The sequence below is a fragment of the Lipotes vexillifer genome, unplaced genomic scaffold (genome assembly GCF_000442215.2).
Source record: "Lipotes vexillifer unplaced genomic scaffold, Lipotes_vexillifer_v1.1 scaffold1018, whole genome shotgun sequence".
NCBI lineage: Eukaryota > Metazoa > Chordata > Mammalia > Artiodactyla > Lipotidae > Lipotes > Lipotes vexillifer.
In genome coordinates, this window is record NW_006782724.1 from 2815436 (window position 1) to 2842262 (window position 26827).

A 26827-nucleotide genomic window follows, 5' to 3' on the forward strand; every position below is an offset into this window, starting at 1 on the left:
CTCCCAACCATGCGCCAAGGAAGCCCCAAGTGTACTCTTTAAGTTGGAGACACCTACTACTTTTCAAGGAGAGGGAAATGAGAGATTGAACCCTTCATTTTTGAATTTTTATATATTTTTAAGACATGAAGTGGTGTTTTCCCCCTTTATCTACAAACATGTTTTTCAAAATCCTTTCCTCAACAGTCTATTCCGAGAGTCTTCTTTCCCCTCAAAACCGTTCTAAGATAACTTGAACCTGACTTTACGATATAGGAGAGCTGAAGTCTGGGATGCTTCCCCTAATTAAATGTTAGGCTGTTACTTATTACCTGTAGGATAGCACATTCCTTAGATAAGACAAAGATAACAATAGAAAATTGCCATTCTAGGGCCATCACCTACAGTCTCTTCTGTCTTCAGAGTGTTAAATTTCATGGAAATCCTCAGTATTGTCGATATACTGTATATCTGTACCATATTTGGGAAGAAATGTTATCAGCAAGGTACAATGTGGATTTTTTAAAAAATTCTAGGTTGCTTCACGGAACGAGCACTTAAGAGGAAAAGAAAGGATCGAAACCCTGTGGAAAAGCAAACTATGTGGTCTTCAGAAATGAGAGATGCAGCCATCTGAAATGGTCATGAACCCCAAACAAGTCTTCCTCTCAGTGCTGATATTTGGAGTAGCAGGGCTACTCCTCTTCATGTATTTGCAAGTCCGGATTGAAGAACAACACACAGGTAACACCTCAACTTTTGTTTCCTATTTTTAATGACAATGGTCATTTTCACTTAAATGAGCTATGGTGTTTATAGATATATACAAAGTCACAGTATTTCCAACAACACAGAGCATTAGACACAAAATAAAACCTCCAGCTCCCCAGAGAAAGGATGGTTATACATTTCTGGGGAGCATTTGCTTGGTCCCTTGGGACCACTCTTGGAATTTTTGTTATCCCGGGCAAGTGGCTCATTAGCCCTTTGGCTCAGCAAAGACTGCTTGTAGAGAATTTGTCTACTCATTTATCCTACCTTTGATGTGTCTACTAAGCACTGAGCACAAGCCTAAAGGGAGCTGAATATATAGCAAACTCTCTCTTTTAATTCCTTTTTAATTTTTGTGTTGATACTCCAGTTGGTGTAGAAATTCTTTCATACCTTTAATATAAAGCAAGAGTTAGCAAACCTTTTCAGTAAAAAAAATAGAAAATATTTTAGGCTTTGCAGGCCATGTCGTCTCTATCACAACTATTCAACTCTGCCAAGGGATCACAGAAGCAGCCAAAGATTATTATGTAAACAAACGAATCAGGGTGTGTTCCAATAAAACTGTTATTTACAAAAACAGCTGGTAGGCCAGCTTTGGTCCACTGGTTGCCGCCTACTCTACTTATCTTGTATACTCATCATTCAGTTTGTAATTGCTGTATGTTGGAGGCACTCAATTACTGTTAAAATGGATGATGTTTATAATGATGCAAGGAAATGTTTTAGAACATCATAGAAATATATACACATAGGTGTTGTGAAATTTGGTTGTTTTCCGTTAGTAGAAATAGCCTATGGCTTATGACTGTTAAGGAAAATAAAATAAAAATAGAACTATTCCTTAATTGTTTCCAACTGTGGCCCATTTTTTTTTCTCATTTTATTTTATTTTTTATTTATTTATTTATTTTTTAACATCTTTATTGGGGTATAATTGCTTTACAATGGTGTGTTAGTTTCTGCTTTATAACAGAGTGAATCAGTTATACATATACATATGTTATATTCCTTAATTGTTTCCAACTGTGGCCCATTTTAAAATTATTCCAGATATAAATCACTTAAGAATCTACCCTGAATGGACTTGAGGACACAGGGAGGGGGAAGGGTAAGCTGGCGCGAAGTGAGAGAGTGGCATGGACATATATATACACTACCAAATGTGAAATAGATAGCTAGTGGGAAGCAGCCACATAGCACAGGGAGATCATCTCGGTGCTTTGTGACCATCTAGAGGGGTGGGATAGGGAGGGGGGGAGGGAGACGCAAGAGGGAGGAGATATGGGGATATATGTGTATGTATAGCTGATTCACTTTATTATAGAGCAGAAACTAGCACACCATTGTGAAGCAATTATACTCCAATAAAGATGTTTAAAAAAAAAAAAGGAATCTACGCTGAAAGATAATTCCATACTAAGTCTTAAATAATGATGGTTTTAAAAGTTGTTTCCATTTTTAAATTCCTATCCTTGCTTTAGCCTCATAGACACTTTGGAATTATTTAATTTATATGGTAACTCTTGTGAAAAGAATTTGCATATAATTATTTTCTAGAGAATATGTAACATATTGTCCAAACTTATTCTTAATTCCCATTACAGTTTATAGAAACTATAATATTTTCTGTTTTCTATATTACTGCAATATTTTATATACTAACTGATAATATTGAATGAAACCATCTGTGATAAATAGGCTGATTCCTTTTGCAATATAATTCCTAGCATAGATCTTGTCACATAGTAAGCCTTCAGTAGGTGTTTGTTGAGTGAGTGAATAGATTAAAAACTCACTGTAGACTATAGACTGGAACGCGGCAAAGAAAGAAGAATCAAAGAGATCTCATTATTGGGAGGTTTGTTAACATCATAGTCTCATAATAGATTTCCCAAGAAAAGTATCACAACAAAGCTCCAGTACGTAAAAGAAAATATATTCCTCTATACAGACTAATGAAGAAATGTTGTGATTTAGTCTGCCAGTAAGAAACTACATGACTTCTGAGGAAACAGCCAAGTCATATGATAACCTGACGTATACAATGCAATTTACAAAATGTGTCCACAAGCATCAGTAGCTACAGTTGATCGAAAGCTTACTAGGTGCCAAATGTTTACATGGATTTTCTCTTACTCTGTAGACATCTCACTGGATGTGCTAGTCTAAGTTTGTAGATGAGGAAACTAAGGCTCAGGTGGATGAGGAAGTTAGCCAAGGCCCCACATGAGTGGGCTGAGGTACAGAGGGAAAGCTAGGATTCAAACCCAGGTTGTATCTCTCTGAAGTCCATGCCTCTACCCTATGTATTGCTTCTATGAGGGGGAAAAGGTGAATATGATTATCCCCTAGAGCACACATGAATCAACTGATTAAACTGAAACTTTAAGTGACTTGCCAAAAGATACAAAGCTAAGCATTTTCAAAGTATGATCCATGTCCAGGTTCTCCTATGCCTCTGTGAGCCCTGAAAGAGCCTCCTAACCAAAATAGGCAGGTAAGATAAACATATATGACATGCCGTAGCATCAGTACAGAACAGACGTTTTAAAATCACTGACTTGGTAAACCTAAGCTATGTTTACAAGTTCATAAATGTATAATCTCTTCTGCAAGTTGGATTCTTTTTTTTCTAATTTTTATTTTTCTTAATTGAGTTCATAAGTTTTCCAAGTTGGGGAATTATTTTCCTCAGTGAATATGGGCTGGTAAGACATTTACCATTTATTCTCTTAATTTTTCTGATTTGCTAGAAGTACTTTCTCTGATTCTCAGTATATCCTAAATGAATTATGTAATATTTCACAATCTACTCATGACAGTGAGTATAAACGTTAGAACCAGGATTCCTTTAGATAACTATTTTACTGAAGAAACATTTTATTATTCTTCAATAAGACTTCATCTGGAGTTTTGCCTTATACTAGGCTGGTGTCCTAGGTTGTAATTCTGTAGTTTTCTAGCTAGACAGGTCCCTATGTATTTTATATGTGTTTCACATAACATCAGGCATTTTTAAAGGCAGTCTCTTTAAATCAGAAAATATCTGAATGTATGCTTTGATGTTGAGTTAAAAATTGGAAAATCTGAGTTTTGGACACTTTCAAACTGTCACTCACAGAACTTTGGAAGATGTTTTGGTTCCAGAGATCCTCTGTAAGTAGAGCAGATTTTAAAGCTTTGGATGGTTTGAGCTCATATACATTTCAGTTGTATGTAAGAACTCTTAGGTTCTTTTCATACCTTTTTTCTTTTGAGGCTTTTAAAATTCAGTAAGATACAGACTGTTTTCTATACCTCCCTAGTTTTCCTGGGCTTCTTCTTATTAAAATAAAATGCTTTAGGATTACAAAAAAAAGTCTTAAGTATGCTCCGATGTGCTAGCAAAAGATTATGAATAGACAAGATCTTTTTGGAGGCAAAGAGGAAAAGTGTGTCACAGAGAAATGAAATTCTATCCAATTATACAAGTTTCATATGAACATCCATTTCAATACCATCATCAATTAAATTATGCCTTTCTCTGCTAATTTTCAGTATGTGGTTTTATTATTATGAACTTTATTCTGTACATTTCTTTTTCCTTGCCCTAGGAGGGCAAGTTTTACATTCAGAGGAAACTTGAAAATCTCAGATCTCCTTGTTAACTCTGGACAAATCACTTAGCCTCTCTAAGCCTCGATTTTCTCATCTGTAAAATGGGGATAATAATGTTTTCCATATAAGGTTGCAGTGAGGATCAAAGGAGACAATGCCTGCAAAGCACTTAGCATGGTGCCTGGCAAGCAGTAGTGCCCAATAAATGTGAGCTGTTATTATGATCCTGGAAATGATGCAGAGCATCTGCAGACTTGCTTTTTCTGAGTTATCCCAGTTAAGACTCAGCCACAATTCAGGAAAACAGCCCCAAGCTTGTGCCTTGACTGATTAAGAGGAAAAAAGAAAAAAAGAAGGCTCAGTTCCAGCTCTGGTTAAAATAGTTGGGAGTCTCTAACTGGCACAGAGCCATCGTGTTTCACAATGTAGACACTGGACAGGGAGAGATGGGATTGAGTGGCAGAGAGGAGAGTTTGGGCCCAGGACGATCTCAGGTCTGTACAGGCTGCCCAAGGTTAGGGTCCTCATTCATTCAACAGCTTTTATTGAAGACCTAACAATCGGAGGCGCCAATAGAGAACCAGATATAACCCCTGTTCTCAAGGAGAGTATAGTCTCATGGATTGTAAGGGAGAAAATGGTCTTGAGTCCAGGCCAAGGCTTTGGTACAAAAGGACGGTCCATTGTGACAGGAAGGAGATAGGCCCTTCTTTATGAGGTAAAGTAATGAGTTAAGACCAGAAGAAAGAGCCCAATCAGTTGTCCGTAATGGGACTGCTGACCAGATAAAAGTGTTAAAAGGAGCGGGGTAGGGGTGGGGGCAGGGTCAGCAGAGGCAGAGGACCAGATCCAAGCAGAACAGGTACCTGTCTGGGGAAGATGCAGTAATGAGGAAGGCCATCTCAGGATAAATCACAACAATGGCTCATTTTTTTCCCCAGCTCCTGTTGAAATTTGCAATTCGGTGCTCTTTCTCTAGGTAGACTGCTACTGCTAAACAGAACAAATACCAGAAGGTGTGGTACATAATTGTTCTGTATATGCAATAAGACAGGGTGAAGACCCCATCATAACAGAGTCAGAATCTCAGCTTTAGAAAAAAATTTAAAGATTATCTTGTACACCACCTTTTTTAAAAAATGTATAAATCCAATGACATCACTCCCCTGTTAACAGCTTTTCCGTGATAGCTCATTCCCTTTAGCAAAATCTTTTCCCTGGGCCCACGAAGCTGTGAGTGGGAGCCACCTCCTGCCCCAGAGCCTCCCCTTCATTCCCTTGCCAGTGTTCCCAGCTTTACATCGATTTTTCTACCAAACTAAGCCCTGGGCTAACTCAGCGCTCTCACAGTCTCAGAAGCTGGGATGCTCTTCCAGCTGTCACCTGTCAGGGCTTAGCTCAAATGTCACCTACTTTGATCACCCCACGATCCATCCATCAGCCTCTCCCACCATCTTATTTATTTCTGTCGGAGAAATGGTCATAGTTAGCAATTGCCTTGGTGAATTATCTGTTGATTTACTTATTGTCTGTATCCGTTAACTGTTTTACAACCTCCAGGAGGACAGAGATCTTGTCTGTTTCATTTATCGCAGTGTCCTCGTTCCACAGCGTGGAACATGTATTTGGTAGGTGCTCAATAATATTGTCGGACAGGTGCATAAAGAATGCTTCCGTAGGCTTCCCGGCATCCAGCCAAATGATTACATAGACTTATGTTTGAGTATTTATGGGGACAATGAATCCACTACTTCCCAAGGCATCCACTCAGCTGTACAGCCACCTCCTTAGAAAGCGCCATGTATTAAGGCAGAATTGGCCTCCTTAACTTCTGCTTCTCATCGTCCTCATTAGATCCTGGCCGGCACTGCATGAGGCTCATCCTTCCTCCGTGGCCCGGCCTCATCATTTTCATGGCAAATGAAATCCCAGATTTTTTAACCATTTTATGAAGAGACAGTCCTGGCCAACTCTCCTCTGAACCACTTACTCTATATTTATTTTAAAATATGATATATTCTATTACCGTATGAAACCTGTGTTAGACATACATATATCTAATAAAATCCCCTATCAAGTAGTAAAAAGTTATTTACACATATTTTCAAATATATAAAGTAGTGAAAATTAAACATCCCACTGAATAGCTTATTTCTTTTTTTGAGATATTCGAGAATCAAGTTTAGTCTCGGAGACACTGCTTTGGGAAAGATCCCCACTTCCTCCTTACTTGCTGCAAGTAATAATAAGTCCTTCTTTCTACTTAAAAAAAAAAAATGTTTAGTCTTAACTATTCCAAACTAAAATTGTTCCCTGGATTTATATACATTGTAAAAATCTATCTGACAACTTCTGAACATTATTACTCAGGACCAGTATTTTTTAGTTTTTAAAATTTTTAAAAGGAAAAAAAATTATTTAAACAAAAACTAAAATACAGTTCACCCATTTCTCCCACCCTTCCACCCCCCACCTCTGGCAACCACCAATCTGTTCTCTGTCTCTGTGAGCTTGTTTTGTTTATTGTTTTTAGATTCCATGTATAAGAGAAATAATACAGTATTTGTCTTTCTCTGTCTTACTTATTTCACTTTATGTAATGCCTTCAAGGTCCATCCACATTGTCACAAATGACAAGATTTCATTTTTTATCTGAATAATATTCCATTGTGTATATATATATATATATATGTATATATATATATATATATATATATATATACACACACAAATCTTCTTTATCCATTCATCTGTCAGTAAACGCTTAAGTTGTTTCCATATCTTGGGTATTGTAAATAAAGCTGCAGTGAACTTAAGAGTTCCTATATCTTTTTCGAGTTAGTGTTTTCATTTTCTTCAGATAAAAACCCAGAAGTAGAATTGCGAGATCATATGGTAGTTCTCTTTTTAAGTTTTTGAGGAACCTTCATACTGTTTTCCATAGTGGCTGCACCAATTTACATTCCCACCAACAGTGCATGAGGGTTCCCTTTTCACCACATCCTCACCAATGCTTATTTCTAGTCTTTTTGATGGTAACCATTCTAACAAGTGTGAAGTGATAGCTCATTGTGGTGTTGATTTGCATTTCTCTGATGATGAATGATGTAGAGCATCTTTTCATGTACCTTTGGCCATCTGTATGTCTTCTTTGGAAAAATATCTATTCAGATCTTCTGCCCATTTTTTACGGTTCTTTTTTTTTTTTTTTTTTTTTTTTCATTTCAAAGTTGCTACCAGTGTTTTCAATGACGGACAACAGAGAGACGTGGGGGGGGGTACGCGGGCCTCTCACTGTTGTGGCCCCTTCCGTTGCGGAGCACAGGCTCCGACGCGCAGGCTCAGCGGCCATGGCTCACGGGCCCAGCCGCTCCGTGGCATGTGGGATCTTCGCGGACTGGGGCACGAACCCGTGTCGCCTGCATCGGCAGGCAGACTCGCAACCACTGCGCCACCAGGGAAGCCCATCTGCCCATTTTTTAATCAGATTGTTTGGTCTTTGCTACTGAGTTGTATGAGTCCCTTATATATTTTGGATATTAGCCCCTTATCAGATATATGATTTGCAAATGTTTTCTTGCATTCAGTAGGTTGCCTTTTTCATTTTGTTGACAGTGTCCTTTGTCATGCAGAAGCTTTTTAGTTTGATGTAGTCCCACCTGTTTAGTTTTGCTTTTATTGTTTTTGCTCTTGGAGTCAGATGCAAAAAATTATCTCCAAGATCTATGTCAGGGAGCTTACAGCCTATGTTTTCTTCTAAGAGTTTTATGGTTTCAGGTGTTACGCTCAAGTCTTTAATCCATTTTGAGTTAATTTTTGTGTATGGTGTAAAATAGTGGTCCAGTTTCATTTTTTTGCATGTGGCTGTCCAGTTGCCCCAACACCATTTATTGAAGAGACTGTCTTGTCCCCATTATATATTCTTGGCTCCTTTGTTGTAAATTAATATGTAGGGGTTTATTTCTGGGCTCTCTATTCTATTCTATTGATTTATGTGTCTATTTTTAATGCCAAAACCATACTGTTTTAGTTATTATAGCTTTGTAATATAGCTTTGTTCCAGCTTTTTCCTTTTTTCAAGAATGCTTTGGCAGAACCAATAACGTTTTAGATATTAATTGATAGCATTTTTACATGTTTACCTTAAACAGAAACTTATTTGACTTTTCTTTCATACCTCTAATGATATTTTTTCTGATTCCTACTAGTTTATTTCTGATTTACACTAAATAAGTACTGATATCTGAATTTAGTTTAGCATTCAACATTAGCCTCTAAAGTCAATTGTTTAGCTATAAATTATACCTAGCATATGAAAGAATCACATAGCTATAATCCCACCTTTTCAAAACTCATTGTCACCAATCCAAGCTCTATAGGACTCTGATCCCAAAAATAGTTGGCCTGAAAAGTATGTTCATTTTGGTCAATGATGTGAACTTTCTGTAAGCCAGGGCTTTATTTCAGATCTTCAATGCTGTTATCAATGGCAAGATTGCCAAAACAGATGGCTACTTTCAATTTTTTTCTTTTGCAAAAGTACAATAAACATCAATAGACTCAGGTTATGTTTTAACCTTCTTGTGTTTGTATGAAAATGATAAGTAGTAGCTACAAGCTTCTGATTTTAGGCAAAGTAAAGCCCCCTTATTGTTCTCTTGGACAGTTTATTGATTCAGGACCTCATAGACAAACTGGCCTCCATGCTTTGGTATAATATTTCTAACAAGATTCCATCTTGCTTTTTTCCAAACTAAATATATTTTGTGGCCTATAAATAAGTTTTGCTTTTAGACTGGTTTGGCATAATTCTTTTCTCTTGAGCCTCTCTGATGAGAAAGTGTATTCTTTTCCTCTGAAATCAGGCTGTTTTTCCTGATTTTGATGTTGCTGTGTTGAAATTCTATTTTCCCCCAGGGGATCTTTGTATACCTGCCCTGGAGCAAAGGCACTTATAACATGGAAGGACTTTATGCTTACTGTCAATCATATCCTCAGGAAAATAAAATTGCTTTTCTTTTAAAAGTCACTTGTTTGAGTTACTTCCTCTGGTTTTGATGAAGGTTGCAACCATTTTTTAATCAAATAAGCACCTACTCCCTCTGCCTACCTCTGGACACCGCTATCTCCCATCTTCCTTTTACATGATTTTTCCCATCTCAGTTGACTTAGCTGCTCTCTCCTCCTGGAACATGTTTTCCTTCACTGTTTCCATTGCTGGCTTTTCCTTATCCTTCAGGGTATAGCTTAAATATCACCTTCTCTCAACTTCTTATGTAAAGTTGATATCCTCTGATGGTTTATCTCCCAGCACCTGTTATTTATTACTTCTTAAAATTTATTTCATGGCACTTATTCTATCTGTAATCATTCTTTCCGTTTATTTACATATGCTCTACCTCTCACAATACAAGTTCCCAAGGACAGGGAACTTGTATGTTGGTCACCAATGTCCATTCCGACACACGTCACCCACTTTCAGATCCTGATGTCAATTCTCACTTCGTTATGTACTCCCAGTGCCCTCCAAATTCCATGTGTATTCTTATCCAGTCAGCTGCTTATAACCTGCCCCTCCCAGTGGACTCTGTTTTAACTCTCTACCCTGCCTTCTAAGTCTCCTGTCTTCCTGAGAGCTGCCCGCTGCGTATGCCCCGCACCCCAGAAGCCATACTACTAGAAATGAAGGAGTAATGGTCAAAGTTGCTTAAAATCTTCTGAATTTGAATAACGTTCAGTGGCCAAGCTTTGCTACAGAGTGGATCCAATCAATGTAGATTTTTAAAAAATCTAGTAATCAATTGAATGCATTTGTTCTCCAAGTATGTTCTGAGTACAGGTAAACAACAGTGCTGTTGCTTCAGCCCAACACTCACCCTTCTTCTGGGTGCCACCCCTGCCTCTGTTTCTTTTGTTCCTCTCTCCCATACCATCTACAGAGTGTAGCAGAAACTGCCACCTGACAATGGGACCCTTCCTTTGGTCCGTTGGCACCTGGCCAACGCTAGGCCCATCATCCATAGGACGCCGCACATCACTGGTCACCATGAATTACTAGTCTAGGGAATGGGTGGCTGATTCAAGCTCGGCTGATGATTCCCTTTCTTGAAATTTTGGGAGAATGGCTCTGAGTACCTGGACGATAAGATGCAAAACTCAGAAGCTCAAGTGGCTGTTTCCTACCACGTGGGCCAGAGCAGCTGAAGAGACCAGGCTGGAGAGAAAGCAGAAGGGCAGTTGGGAAGAGAGTAGCTGAGCTGAGGGCAGAGCCTCAGAGAGTGTTTGGGTTCCTGTACCAGCTTCTCCCAAGATTCAGGACTGTTCCTGCCTGGGGTATTTAAGGTGGCTTGTAGGGGTGGAAAAATTTCCTCTCTGTCTTTCTTGTTTCTTTGGCGGTTCTAGTAAATTGACATGAGATGGATTAATAGGAGAAAAACGAAGGTAATTTCATACGTATTGGAGCCCCATAAAAATATGAGACTCTAAAAGAAGTGGCCAAGGCAGGAAGTTTTTACACCTTTTAGACAAAGTAACAGTACATTTAGAATTGACGACATGAATTGAACATGAAGAATTGACATGACAGAAGTCTTTGGGGTTGGGCTAGTAGACTGAAAGAAGTAACAAGGTTTGTTTATACAGCCTTCTCTGCACTGAATTCCCTGTCTCTGGTGATAAGGATGCCTTCTGCCCCTCCTGGGACAGGGAGGGTACCTTTCACAGGGGAGATTTATTTCCTGCTTCAGGGGGCCAAAGGAGGGTCAGAGGGTCCTTCTTGCACCAGCTGTTTCTCAAGTACCTTTAATTCAAAATAATCAACATGCCAAAGTGACATATTTGGGGGTGACATATTCTGACCCCTTACAGGCTCAACTTGGGCTTCTGTCACCTGCAGCCCAAAGAGTCCTAACAAATCCACACCAGCTCTTATACCTTCCTTCCCACCCTCGGTAAGCAGCCATCTTTCTCAAAGTGGGGTTACTGGAGCTTAGAGGGGCCTCATAAAGAGCCCCATTAGCTTTATTCATCTCTTAGAGTAGGGTAAGGGGCAAAGGGCACAGACCAATCCTCCTTCACTGTTATTGATTTATCTTACACTGTGGACCACAGGGTGCTGCCTTGCTTACTGCTGTGCCCCAAGCACGGTGCCTGGCAAGCAGTGGACACTCACTAGATCTTTGCTGAATGAGTCAATCCACACGAAAAGCTAGACTCAACTAAGATAAAGAAGGCGCGTGAGGCTGGTGCTCAACGCTGGGTTTTCCAGAGGTTACAGTGTTTGGTTTGCAGGGCATTTTCTCCAGGGATATCCTGAAATGTCTTCCTTGAGGTTAGGGATGTGTTGCCTGGAGAGGCTTATTTTTTCCTTTTGCTGTGTTTTGTTTCTAAGAAAGGCTGGGCCATCCTTTAGCAGACATGCTGTTAGGAAAAGTCGAAAACTGAGGGAGGAGTTGTATAGGGTGTCTTTTTAAGGTCCCTTATGACGTTAAATTCCCTGTGGCTATCATTTTGTGTCTGAAAGAGGTATTAACAAATAAACTTGGGCTCAGAAGTGCTCCCTTTTGGAGGTGGTTTTCTGTAGTGGAAAGCGCTGGGCTCTAGTTTCTAGCCTGTTTTGTGTCCTTGAGCAAGTTGATTAATCTCTCCAGATTCTCGTATCTTTTCTCCTCTGATCAACCTCCATACCTTCTTCCTTGTTCTCCTCAGGTAACCACCGTCCTAAATTTGATCTTTATCACCACATTCCTGTGCATGTCTCTATAATTTTTTAACACTTACGTATATTCCTTTTTCATATTTTTAGCCTTACATAAAAGGTGTCTATCTGTATATACCCTTTTGCAAACTTACTTTTTCACTTAACATTAGGTTTTTGAGATTTATTTATATTGCTATATATAGCTTGATTTCATTCACCTAAGTGCCATGTAGTATTTCATTATGTGAATCTGCTGCAATTCATTTATCCATTCTTCAACTGATGTACATTAAAGTTGCTTCTAATTTTTTGCTTATCACTCACAATCCTGTTGAGAACATTCCTGTATAAGACCATTGTTCACATATTTGAGACTTTGTATAAGGTCAAATTTCATGTTTTCCAAAATCACATCATCTTCAAGATTCTATGACTTTGTATTATATCTTCTCTTCTGCTTTCACAAATCAAAATTAGGACTTCTTAAAACACTACAAATGTTTAATGATAATCCTTATAAAATGGACACAGAAATATTTATTTGGGCACACAGGTTTCCATTCAGAATTATGAATGGAAGGATACAAATATAAGGCATGGAACGGGCACTCACAGTGCTGCCTGCTTTACTGGTATGCCATCAGAGTGGTTAACAGTTCATTGAGAATCAATTAAAATAACTACCGGTCATTAGTGTGGACTTGGAGTATGAGTGCAAAGATCTCACTCACTAAATCATTCATGGTGACAGGAAAGTTATAGCTCCTGCTAGGGAGTGTTGGTTCAGAATGTAATACCATCTAGTCCAAACTCTCTAATTTTCCTCATAAAAATAAACTTCAAATACCAAAGCATCATTTAGTCCCAGCCTCCTTCTTTTACAGAGAAGGAACCAAAAGGCTTAAATTTGCGTAGCCAGGAAGTAACAAAACTGGCACTAAAACGTGATTCCTGATAACTGCCTATTTCCCCCGCAATACTCTTCCCCTGCCCCTTGAGGTACAAGAGGATTCAAGACACTTTGCGTTTTGGGTTTGTTTCCTAAAGCGGTTTGAACATAGCCATTCTCAAACCCGGTCTAGAAGTCTAGCAACCAGATGCATCACCAGGAGCAAGGATATAGTTTCTGTTCTCCAGTTGAAAAATCTGCACAAAGGAGAGCTTACTGTTGTAACAGCCCCAGACTTCAAAAGAAAGTTCAACAGTACAGAACCAATGTCTTTGGGAACATACCTTTCAAGAAGAAACCAAGCAACTAAGAGGGTTGATGGGAAATTTCATGGTATCCAGGTCATTACAGATTAAAGGGGAGTAAAATATGAAAAGAAAACATGGATTGTTTTCAAATAAAAGAAGAACCTTATTTTTCGCCAAGTGTTCTCTCTGTTATGTTTCCCTGAGTCGCAGATTTTGCCAAAAGGTAAATGTTTTTGTGCTAATGCAACAGACAGAATTCACCACTAGTCCCCCCTTACTATTCTCAAGCTTTTATCTCCATCTCCCATGGCGTGACTCAGCCTGGGTTGTAAACATTGGCTTTCATGCCTGTCTCCCCAGCTGGCAGCCCACTGAGGGTCAGGACCACCTTGCCTGGAACACAGGAGAACCCCCAGTAAAGATCTCGATGGGAAGAAATGGGAAAGAGATTCCGGAGACAGAGAGCAGTTCATCGTTTCTGCAGGGCTCACAATGTATCAGCCAATCTTCAGTGTGGTCACAACCTTCTAGGTGTGTTTGTGAGCTTGGTAGCTCTAGATATTCCATTGGGCCTCTTGTGAAGAGTTCAACAACTGTTGTCTAACTCTTGTTACACGGTCACATTGGTATATATGTATAACCCAGAGATGGTTTACTTAATGATTATCATATTAATGGAGCTGTATCTTCCCAATAGTTAGAGTGACTATAGGCACTGGCCAGTCTCCCCCACTTTCCTAGGCTCAAGGTGTTGGGAAAAAACGCTACTCTTCTTCGGGTTGTTTAATCAATTTGGAATATTCTCGTGGGGATGTTTTGTTCAAGTCATGAAGCCTCGTAAACTAACTGTTTAACAAAATATTACATTTTATGATGTCATCCCTTTGAGATCAGCCTGGCTGTCTGTTTTCATATCTGGCAACTGTAGACTGTGATAGAAAATTCCAGGAGACAGATTGATAGAGGATAAAAACTGACGGCCCTTCATGTTGCCTGGCAATCCCGCGTTCCCTAGTGAGCTGTTTCTCTCCTGTTTTCCAGAGAAGCATTTTCTGACATGTTACTTTCTCCTCAGCACTCCGGCCACATGTGCTGCCCCGGTGTCTCTCTGCAGATCCCCCCTCCACCTACTTCACAGAAAAGAGATGAACATCAGAGAAAACTCTCGGAACTTCCTTCTAACAACATACAGACTGGTCAACTCGCACCCCGTCTCCGGCTCTCCTATCAGCTTCTTTCACCTCCCTCTCCCCTCCCATTCATATCCTGTCTCCCGAGGGGTCCACTTCCTCAGTGATCTTGCCCATTTCTTCTCTCCTATATTTTCATCTTTTCTCTATCACTTCCTTGTATCTGTATCTATGCATGATCTATACATGTATCTATACATGGTCCCCACAGACCTCACTGATCTAAAAATAACCTAACTCACATATCCAGTTCTTTCAACCACATTTTTCCTCCTCCCCCAATTTACCCCTTTCCTCCCCTTGCTCTTCTTAAAAGACTTTTGTGTAATCACTGTCTCCACGTTGTTATTCTCTACTCACCCTGCCCTTACATCGTGCACTCTGCCCCCGTCAACCACTAGTCCTGTTTCCCCCAGCATCCTGCCTGCCCTCAAATCTAGCACGTCCTTCCCAGCCCCCATCTTAGATCGGTGCAGTTTTAGATACTGGTGGCCTTTCAATGCCACCTTCCCTTGGTGTCCCTGACGACAGACTCTTCCACTTTTCCTACCCTTCTCTGGCTGTATTCTCAGTTCCTTCTTCAGACTACTGTGTTTCTTTTTCCATGCCTTAGATGTTGGTATTCTTCCGAGTTCTCCCCTTGGGTTTCTTTTCTTCTCATCTTCATGCTCTCCCAGCGTAATGCCATCTGTAGAGCCCTGATGCCTCACACCATCTGCTTCCAGGGCATCTGTACTTGAATGCCCCACAGATCCCTTCAACTCAGGAAATACAAAGCTAACCTCATTGTTTTTCTCCAAAGCCTGTCCCGTTTCGCTGTTGAGGCAGTGGCCCCACCTAAAGACCTTGTTGCCATCTGTGATGCCTCCATTTTCCTTTTCCCTCCTGCGTAAATCTCTTCTTGGCCTCCAGTGGCTCTTGGGACAAACCTAGACTCCATAATTTGACTGTCAAGTCCCTTCATTATAAGACCTCTGCTTAACTCTCCAGTTTCGTTTCTGTCCACACTGGTCATGTTGCACCTACCCTTCAGCTGTGCTAAATTTCGCCTGGTTCCTTGAACCAGTCATCGGGCCTCTCAACCCTAGGCCTCTGCAGGTGCTTCTAGAAGCATTTCCTGTGTTGCCCCGCCCCCCATCATGTGCTCCCTGTACTCCCTATAAAAGCACTGATGATGGTGAATTTGGAGTGTTAAAATCACGCCCATCACCTTCAACCCACCAGGTCACCAGATTTGTGAGGGTGGCACTAAACAGGCCATTTCACGGTCATGTCCCCTGCACCTGGCACATGCTTCCCTTGGCCGTGACAGGTAGGATTTTGCCATATTTTTTGCAAATACTGAGTTAGAAATCTTTGGAAAAAATACAGGTATATACGCCTCCTTGCTTAGGTACATATATGTCAGCCTCCCAACTTGCGTAACCATGAAAATGATGTTTTCTCTCTCTGTGAGAATCCATCATCTGACTGCATGGAAAGAACAGTGTTCTTTATCATGGAGACAAACTTTTGTAAAACTTCTTTTTTATCATGCAGTATTTTAGTGATAATCTAGTTAAATTTTAGTGTATTATAATTTTTTGGTTTTTCTCAATGATAAAAAAATTTACTTTATAGGTTAGTTATTAAATTTCTGTCCTTTTACTCAGAACTCTTACTTCTCTTATTTTCTCAATCTTACCCTTCTGAAATTTCTTTGTTTTCCAGAACATTTTAAACTCACTTGTGGGGGGACTTCCCTGGTGGTCCAGTGGTTAAGACTTCACCTTCCAATGCAGGGGCTGTGGGTTCGATCCCTGGTTGGGGAGCTAAGATCCCACATGCCTTGCGGCCAAAAAACCAAAACAGAAAACAGAAGCAATATTGTAACAAATTCAATAAAGACTTTAAAAATGGTCCACATCAAAATAAATAAATAAATAAATAAACTCACTTAGGTAGTCCATATGTGTGTGGCCCTCAGTGCAAAATTATTGTCCAGTGATAGTGTGATTTTTTAAAAGCCAATAAAGAAGAATGCAGGGGCAGAGTTGACACCAGTGACATTGACAGCCATCATCTTGGGAAGTTTCCCATTTGTTTGGACCCATCTCAGAGAAAAAACAAATACATCCTGCCCAGATGCCATTTTCTTCTCTGCAGATGACATTTAACTGTTATGTGGGTGGCAGCTGGCTACATATTTAGTAAAGATTCTTGATGGAGAGAGAATTTTCCTCATTAATTTTTTTAAAACTGAGAAGGCCAGGAATTGACATCAAAAATGGTTCAGATCTAATCAGAGTAGAAACAGTAACAGAGGTGAAATGTCCAGCTTTCCGTGCTGTGGCCGAGCACTGAACACAGTACTTGTGGAAATGCCTTAACATACTCTTAATAAAAACATCACAGTGATAAATGTAGAATTCCAGAATGCTTACCATGTGCTGTATGGGTAAAGTAACAATTAATAGTTGTTTGCAAATGAAAAGCAATTAGACATGAATATTTATCTATTTCATGGTCCTAGGAACAGCTTTCAAATTACTTTTATAACCAATTTATTACGAATTATTAGCTCATATAAACTAGGCTCACACAACTTTGCATTTCTTGTAATATGAAATACTGCTTTAAGATATGATTGATTTTTATCATAAGATCGTCTCCATGGTTTCTACATGACCCATCACAAAATAATTAGCTAAGAAAGGTATATTTATTAATATTAAGAAACTCTACTTTTAAACTTTCAAAATTCAGTTTTAAAATGCTCTTCAGATGCATAAAGCCAAAGGATATCTAGTAGAAGGAGAAAAGAACAGGGGCAGCCAGCTCTCACACACTCAATAAACCAATGGAGGTTTTACTAAGCCTTCTTTTAAGTTTGCTCAGGAGAGAGATAAATCCATAAAGCAGTCAGGCTGCTTGTGATCATGTTGCCAGAAATACACTATAAACAATGGAATTGCCGTCGAAATTTGAACTCAGAGTTTTATGATTGACATTAAGGGTCAGTGCCTGCATTTTAGATCCATTCCCAGAAGCAATTTAATAATCAGCAGAAATCAAAAGTCCATTCACTGAACCACTGGCAGAAAATTAGGTAGAGACTCCCAGTCGCCTTTGAATCAAAGGTATGTCCGATAACCCAAAGCTAGGGAAAAAGACATAACTGCAACCTGAAATCCCATACCCAAAAAGCGAGATGCTCTGGTTTTGGTGGTGCTGTGAAGAGTTATGAGCAATCTAGAATAGATGGGAAAAATCACAAAATGCCCTTAAATGGAAAACTGGTAGTAATGGAAAAAAATTAATAGGTTTTAATTCTGTTTCTCATTCTTCTGAAATATTTTTTACATCAACTAGATTGAGCTTGTAATGGCAGGTGTCCTTTTGAAAAACTGAACAAATTCAAATTCTACTAAGGCAATACCCAGTGAAATTTAAATAGCATAAGTCTTGTTTATTTCACAGGAACAGGTAGGCGGCTTTTTTTCCTCTGTATCTCCTACATTTAAATTCCATGCTCTCTGTTTACAATTGGCAAGAGTCAGGGGTTATCCTCGATTTCTGCCAAGATGCCAAGTAACTTGGCAGATGTTGGATTCCAGGAGGCAAAAAGGCTTCTTCCCCGAAGCAATTTCTGATTAAGAAGAAAATGAGATCTCAGGTGTAGTTTTAGCATCTGGAATTCTTAAATATTCATTTATTCAGTTTTGACTTTGGGATTTGGGTTGTTACATTTTTGGTGTGTCCCGTGAATAGCACTACTACGTGAATCATTATATCAACTTCAAACAATTGTGTTGCTGTTCCTTGCAGAAGGCTCCCTTGTAAGGTTCATATAACTTCATAAGGGCACCCGTCTGTGTCTGTATTCTCCGAATATTCGTGAAAGTCATTGAAGGCCAAGGACTGCAGGGAGGAGGGAGGGTTACTGAGGGAGGGGGTTTGTGCAGACATGACAGGATAAGATTTCAGCTTCCTGGTCCAGTGTGAAATGCACAGACCGAAGGTTGCCTGGGGGGGGGGGGTTGGTGATGATTTGCAAAGAATAGCCTTGTTGCAAGGCTTTGGCTGTCTTGTCGGATCCCAGCAGACCACATGCTTGATGTCAGTGCATTAAAATGACCTCTTCTCTTGCCACAATATTTATGTCTGCTTTGAAGCAAACTGCTCCCCAGCAATTCTGAGAACTAATAGGGTGTCCTGGAGAAATGAGTAACTCTTCCCTTGTTTTTGACATCTCTCCCCATTACCTCATTGCCCTCCCCAGACTTCTCACCTCTTTCGTTCTGATTCTGTAGGATTTAACTAAACCGAGGACATGATGCTCTATCTTTATGGCATGAAGGACTATCTTTTTTTACAAATGTAAACTTCTATGAAAAAAAAACACATAATTCCAAAAGACTCATTAAGATGCCACTGAATACTATGGCCTTTTACCAGGTGACTATGCATTAGGGAAAAGGAAATGATCAGTCTTTTCGGGAATTACTGGACACTGGCCCTGAATTGACACTAATTTCAGGAGACCCAAAACATCATTTTCAGACTAGGGACTTATGGGGGTGGTGATCATTGGTTTTTTTAGCTCAGATGCAGCTCACAGTGCTTGGGTCATCCCCAAACCCATCCTGTGGTCATTTCCCGAATTCTAGGATGCATAGGTGGAATAGACATACTCAGTACCTGGCAGAATTGCGTTCGAGATCCTGAGAAATATGTCTATTGGAAGAACACTATCTGATCTGTGTGTTATTTCCTAATAGATGTATATTTTAGGGAAGAAAATAATCACTGATTAGCACCGAGGGAACTCCCGCTGAGAGGCTGTGTGGCCTTGACTGAGGCCCTCAGCCCACCCAAATATGTCTCCTGACCTAAAACACAAGGAAGTGGCAATAGTCGTTTTCAGCTGTAAAATGCTGATATTTTTATTTGCTTACAACTCACTTCTTCCGGCATTTTTTCCTTTGAGTAGTCACACTGGAGATGTATTGGGTTCATATCTATTTCTTTTGTATTATGACCAAATAAAGATAGCTTGGCACTCCTGCACATTTTTAGTGATAGATCGTGTGCAATAAACGCTGATGTTTTCCTACATTCTTTTGCTTCCACGTGCGTCAAATTTGCCTTTTTCCTCTTCTCTCTTGCAGCCCCACCTCCTCATTTTGGAGATCTGGCTAGTTTGACATGAAGAATGTGCATTAGGAAGCCTAATGGATAATTACATCAAGGAGGGAGGGAATGATCTAAATTTCAAAATCAGAATAATTACCTAAGTCTTAACTGTAACTAGCATAATATAATTACTTTTTTTTTTCAACTTTTTTTTTATTGTTCTGCATATACAAGGTTGATTTTTCATTAACTTTTAAGGCTGTTTGTAACTCCATTCCAGTGTATTTGATGTAGCTTTGAATAGAAGAGTTCTACTCACAATAGAACACAATGTTGCTAAGCTTTACCATAAGACACAGACTGCTAAGGAAGCTGTAGGAGCAGCAATTTTATTGAGGTTGTTTTGTTTAAGGGAAGGGACAAGCCCACTCTTATCTGGGATCATATCTCAGCAATAGCAAAATTCTTGAGCAGTGCAGGGTAGTAAATACAGTTTTAAACTTTTAAATTTACCTGAATCACTCATTGTAAGTATGTTTGCTCTTCAGTAACTGTAAAACCTGGAGAGCTTGAAAAGTGACAATCCTGCCTTCGCTTCTGCTCTTACTTCTCTGGCTTGTTAGCTGGAGATAACCTTAGCTTTTCTCATCAAACACAACTTCACAGGACTTTGGAATAAGCCATACTGACTACAAATATGGCAGAAAAACACCCAAAGGTATTATGCAGAACGCTGGGTCTTAAGTGACAGAAGTCCATCTCCATGTAAGTTAAATCAATAGATAAATAGGTAGGTATATTCCACAGGAGATTTCCTTAGTCTCTGCCCAGGCCCTGGGAAGTCCACAGTGGTGTCAGAACTATAGCAGGATCCAGAGTTCCAGCAGTTTCATCATGAGGACTCCCTCCATCTCTGGCTTCCTCTCTTGGCTTTGCTTTCTTCTGGACAGTGGCTTCCTCAGCGGGTGCCTGCATTTGATGGCAAAGATGCCCATGGGAAATTCCAGACTTTTATCATCTTTATAGGTTCCCTGGATACACTGTCTATCAGCACCTTGTACCTTTCCTTCAGAGCAGTTACCATAATTGGCAATTGTCAACTTACTAGTGTGACTGTTTGATAGTCTGGTACTGATCACCCCCCCTAAGCTATAAATGAGTGACCGCATTTGATTTTTTTTTTTTTTTTTTTTTTTTTTTTGGTGGTACACGGGCCTCTCACTGCTGTGGCCTCTCCCGTTGCGGAACACAGGCTCCGGACACGCAGGCTCAGTGGCCATGGCTCATGGGCCCAGCCGCTCCGCGGCACGTGGGATCCTCCCAGACCGGGGCACAAACCCGTGTCCCCTGCATCGGCCGGCGGACTCTCAACCACTGCGCCACCAGGGAAGCCCCGCATTTGATTTTTTACTGCTGTATTCTCAGCATGCTGTACTGTGCCTGATGACACATACTAAATATTTGATAATTCGCTGTTGAATGAGAATAAGGATAGTCTCCTTTAAAAAGCCAGTGATGCCTGGAATAAGTCCTTAAGGAGACATTCCCCCAAATGAAATTTCTGAAAAGAGAAAGAAGTAGAGAAAGGCTAGGAGAAACTAAGAAAACGCTTTGAGAGCAAGTAGCAAAAAACTGATAAGGAGGCAATTATCACCTGCAATCTAAGTACAGACTTAAGCAAACAGAGCCTTAAGCTGTGCAAATAGCTGGGGAGCCACAGGAAAGGGGCAAGTAATCAGACCATTAGCTAGAGAAACAAGAGCTAAGTACAGGGAAGAGGATATAATGTTCTTGGAAGTATTTTGTTGTTGTTTCTTTTTTCACAAGATGTTACAACTGAAAAAGACTTTTAATAACACCTACCCAGCAGTCCCCAAGCTGGGGTTGCCATATTCCAGAATCTTAGATTACTGGGAGCTCTTAAACTATGTTCAAAGTTTCTGACAGTCCAGTGAATGGCATATCTTTCTCTATAATGTGGCTGAGTGACTTAACAGAAAGCTAAAGTCCTTTGCATTTGCTTCCAGGCTTATCAACTCCATGAAGTTATGGGTGTACCTTGTTAATTAAAACAAGAAGGTAGATGTAATTGGTTGGGTGGGTCAATCATTCAGAAATACTGTGTCCAAGAGGAAATATAATACAGTCTGATGACTTTATCCAAAGGCAACTCTCATCAGCCCCATACCCAGAGTCTATGATCTTTTCAAGAACTCATGAAAATGTTTGAGCGAGGGCTTCCCTGGTGGCGCAGTGGTTGAGAGTCCGCCGGCCGATGCAGGGGACACGGGTTCGTGCCCCGGTCCGGGAAGATCCCACATGCCGCGGAGCGGCTAGGCCCGTGAGCCATGGCCGCTGGGCCTGCGCGTCCGGAGCTTGTGCTCTGCAACGGGAGAGGCCACAACAGTGAGAGGCCCGCGTACAGCAAAAAAAAAAAAGTTTGAGTGATTGACAGACATAGTTTTTCGTTCCCAAATTAAAAAATAAAATGAAAGGAAACTGCTAAATCAAAATCAATGCACATTCACCTAAATGCATATAAAACATAACTCTTAATCAACTTCACTAATTATCTAACAGAAATCATTAACATTTTCATTAAGCTTGAAAAGTATATAATGGTTAGCCAGGAGATTTTGATGTGGGTAGGGGGGATGGTGGGGGAAGGAGAGGTCAAGAGGAATAGTGACCATTCTGACAAGACTGAGGGCTCCTTGGGAAGAACTAAGGGCCTCTTCCATGGTTAAGCGAAAGGAGTCCAGTGGTGGAGGTGGTCCAAGGCAGTGGCAACTGGGGACAGCAGTGCATAGGTGAGCAGGGGCTCTAGGGTACATTGTGAGCTGCTTTCTCCACAGCCAACTTTAGATCTACAGGTGTTGCTATTATTTTGCTTTCTGTTTATTAAATCTCTTTCTAAGGTATTTTGCTAGTACTCTCACTTGGAAAGAGTTTTTGAGTCTGGCCTTGAAGTCAGACAGCCCAGGTTCAGATTCCCCACTCTGTCTGCAGATTTCAGATTTCCTCATGTTGAGCTCTCCCAGCCTCTGTTTTCTCATCCATCGAATGGATTATTAATACTTGCTTCCAAGGCTGGTGTAAACATATTAAGTAATGTGGGAGCACTTAGCATAAGGCCTGACGTAGAGTAGAGAAAATTTTTCCTATCCTAAATACCCAAGTCATTAAAAATAGCATGCATTTTACACATATTACTTGAGTATGTTCCTCATCCTTTGGTCATTTAAGAAAAGAGTCTTCAAAACTGGGTATGAAAGTGGAAAGTGAAGTCTGGTATCCACATTTAAAACAGGAAAAGGTATCTATTTACAGATGATATGATATTAAATATGGAAAGCCACAAAAAATTAAGTGAGTTTGGCAAGGTTGAAGGATACAATCTTATACAAAAATAATTTGTATTTCTATACGTGCAGTGAACAATCCGAAGTGAAATTAAGAATCCCACTTACAGTAGCATGTGGTGACCTAAATGGGAAGGAAATCCAAAACAGAGTGGATATATGTATACGTACAATTCACTTTGCTGTACAACAGAAACTAACACAACATTGTAAAGCAACTATACTCCAATAAAAGTTAATAAAAAGAGGAAAAAAGAATAGAATATATAATTAGGGATATATAATTAGGGATAAATTTTGCATTTCTTCTGTTACGACAGTAGACTCCTAAATCCACTCTACCCCAGGTGAGTGGTGGAAATCAGACTTGAACTTGAGTCAGAATCACTGAAGTGTTTGTTAAAGCACAGATTGCCAGGTCCCACCCCCAGAGTTTCAGATCCTGTATGTTTCCGGTGGGGCTTGAGAACTGGTATTTCTAACAAATCCCCAGATGATGCTGATGCTACTGGCCAGTAACCACACTTTGAGAACCACTGGTCTCTGGTCGCCATTGCCCTGGTTGTTCATGGGTGATGGAATGGGCATCTGCTCTAAATTTAGCCCTGGAAACCTGAAGGGATGTGTGCTGCAAGATGTGACATACCTCACTGGAGAATAAACAGTGCCTCCACCCCCCCATCCTTTTCCCCAGAGACATTCTGTTTCTAGATATGCAGCCTATAGAAACAGCAGAGGCCATCCTGTGACCATCTGTGACCATGAGGGCACACACCTCATCAGGACACCCAGGCTGAGATGGCCAGAGCAGGGAACTGGAAGATATTTGGGTCTGTGATGACATATGGCCCAGATGGTACCTGGCCTGGGGCCTGAGCTTCCAGTTATGTGAGGAAATAAATATCTTCATTGTTTTAGCCAGTTTGAGTTGGACATTTCTGCTCATTACAGCCCAAAATATCCTAATTAATATAGAAATGCCAGAGGGCATGAAACCTGTAAAGGGAACAGAAAGATTTTAGGTAGAAAAAAAAACCATCACATGCAAGCAAGAGGACATGTTAGACACTGTGTGAAGCAAGAGGAAACAGTACAGCCCAGATCTAACTAAGTGGGAGAAAGCAAGGAGGCAAAGGCCAGCAGCAAATTAGAAAAACAAAACTTTTTTCAAGTGGCAGAAACGAAACAATCCAAACCAAAAACTAGACCATAAAACTCTACATTGAACGTTTACACTTTTGCAATTCGATCTATTTTAATGTGTTTTAAACCCTCAGGCAGAAGCTCTGTCTTCCCCCCTCTGCCTTCCCAGACCACCCTGGTAATAAATTACTCAACTCTGCTTCCACCTTAATAAAGAAAATTTGACTTCCCCATTTCTCTCCTCAGCCAGGAGCTTCCGCTCCCGATAATGGGTAAGACATGGAGCCCTAACTTCTCTTAAATGTGCCAAGGGCTCAGAGGCTACAGTCCTGAACCTTCCCTGATTATGAAGAGAAACATCAAATTGTCAAACTCACCTAGGTAACCGGGGCACAGCCTTGAGGTTAAAAACAATAGTTGTCAGAATCAATTTTAAAATTCACTAGGAGCCGCTGTCAGACAAATGAAGTGGTGATGATGAACTGATTCAGATAAGAAGTGATGGGAGTCAAGCAGCTGGCCTCAGCACCGCTTAGACTCTGGCACTGGAGCAGCCAGCCACACACATGGCCACGTGCTCCTTGGGAATCAACAAGCCGTCAGGGCTACATTGGGATCGAACAATTAGATAAGATCCAGGTCTCAGTTGGATTAGTCAAAGGCTTTGCAGAGTCTTCAACTGTGGCCACACGTCCCTTCTTCCCTAGGTCCAAGACAGGAGATCTATCACTCAGTATTTTGCTGTCTAAATCCGAGGCAAAAATGAGCAACTTCTCAGCAAAATTTAAAATAATCCAGCTCCTTCACACTATGAACAAATGACACTTGCCAGGGTAAATAGGGACATCAAATCCCAGGAACCAGTAGGCTCTGTCCCATGCGCTTGTAAGAGAAAAAAAAAAAAAAAAAAGTAGTTGTGCCTTGATTAAGGACTGACTTAATGAGGTCCAGCTTTCAGGTGACCAGAGGCCATCCCAGGTGTGGGCACAAATTCATGATACTGTAATATTATCTGCTTTCACATGCTCTGTTTATTTGCTACATAAATCTTGCTGTGTAGTGGGATTTGCTAGAAACACTATTGGCATCTTATTATGAATACAACTCAACACTTCTGACCTCCTCATCCTGTAATTATTCCATAACTGCCTTGAGAATTATCATATATTTTGGCATATCTATGAATGTAAAACAACATTGTCCTATGCAGTGAGGATATAAAATAAAGATACTTATTTTTTAAATGTCTGGGAAAAATTAAGTTTCTGCCCACTTGGACCTGATAAAGACCAGAATTGAAAAAGAAGAATGACTTATATATCCCAATATGAAATGCATTAATCAGTATACTATTTTTATGTTACATCATATATATAATTAATAGTGATTTTTCTATTTGGTAGGATAAGAGGTGATAATAGGGGATGATTTTTTCTACACTTTCCGTGACTCCTTCCTCTTCTTTCAATTTTTCCCAAATGATTCAGATATTTCTTGGTAAAAAAAAAAAATGAAACAGCATTATCTTGAAAAAGAAAAGTGTTCTTTGGAACAGAAAAATTCATATTTCTATTTAGATCCATTTTTTCTTTTCATTTTTCGTTTCCCTCATCTATCTTCCAGTATCTTTAAATATGTAAATGTGTAATCCAAACTCTCAGTCTTTTAAAGGGATTGTCCGTATTTATCATACAAAACTATCTAGCAAAATGAAACATCATTTAATATTATTCACATATAATTTAAATACCCACACTAGAAAAAGCTCATTTCTATAAAATAATACATTTTTCTATCACTTTATATTCAAAGTTGTAAAGAACTATAATTTAACTGATGATAAAAAGCCAAAACCAGGGAGTTTTGAGTCTTAGTACTCAACACATCCCCGAAGTGGGAACATGCTTTTGGAAGTACCTCCACCCACAGCTATTAGGGGAAATCTCAAAAGACAGGTGGAACGTGATTACTAGAGAATCATACAGGTCTAGTAAAAATAATCAGTGGGTTTTCCAGGAAACATGGAATAGATTAACAGGGGACTCTGGGAAGAGGCAATAGGTAGTTGTCTGGTGGGTGGATGGTTGACATTCAGGACATTTCAGAGAGAACTTCCAAGAAGAGAGAAAAGCTTCAGTCTCTGAGGAACTGGAGAAGTTGACAGGGGACCAAGAGAGACAAGCCCTGAGTGATGACATGGACACGAAATTTGAATGTACTACAACATAAAGCAGAAATGCAAGTGGTAGGGAATCTGCACAGTATGCTTCACTCTTGCCCACAATCACCCTTCATCCAGACTCCTATCCCTCAAACGCAGCACATTTGGAAGGAGATACCATTAGAATCGAGCCCTGGAGATATTTATCAATTCAAGAGAAGTATCTACTGAAATGACAGCAGAAAAACTATGACTGTCTCCGTGGAATTTCCATTTTTCCTCTTCACCAGTACTATGAGGATTGGGGGCTGAGGACCGTCTACACTCCGGAGCAGCAACAGACACTTGGTTAAGAAGCACACAATAAATCTGAAATTTTCAGCCTTTTTATCCCAGCTCCAGCTTGTTACTGAAAGCTGCATGTCCACTATAGACTTGCAGCATCTGTTATAGCTCCCTTCTTGTGGAACTTTAGAGAGCATTTGACTGACAAAATTGACTCATAAACAATGAGACCTTAGGAAATTCTCAACACTAGTCTCTGTGCTATTTATAAATAAAAACCGGAGGACAAGGTGGTACCCATGCAGCAGTACTATACGATGAACTG

The 26827-nt window shown here is 40.0% G+C and overlaps 1 protein-coding gene across 1 annotated transcript in view; it reads left to right on the plus strand.

The window, feature by feature from the left end:
- The first annotated feature begins 602 nt into the window (after positions 1-602).
- Positions 603-26827, plus strand: part of CHST9 (carbohydrate sulfotransferase 9) — a 201167-nt gene continuing 174942 nt past the window's right edge. The window contains exon 1 of the mRNA XM_007455366.1: positions 603-723. Within this exon, the coding sequence (XP_007455428.1) occupies positions 603-723 (121 nt within the window). The remainder of the gene's footprint in view (positions 724-26827) is intronic.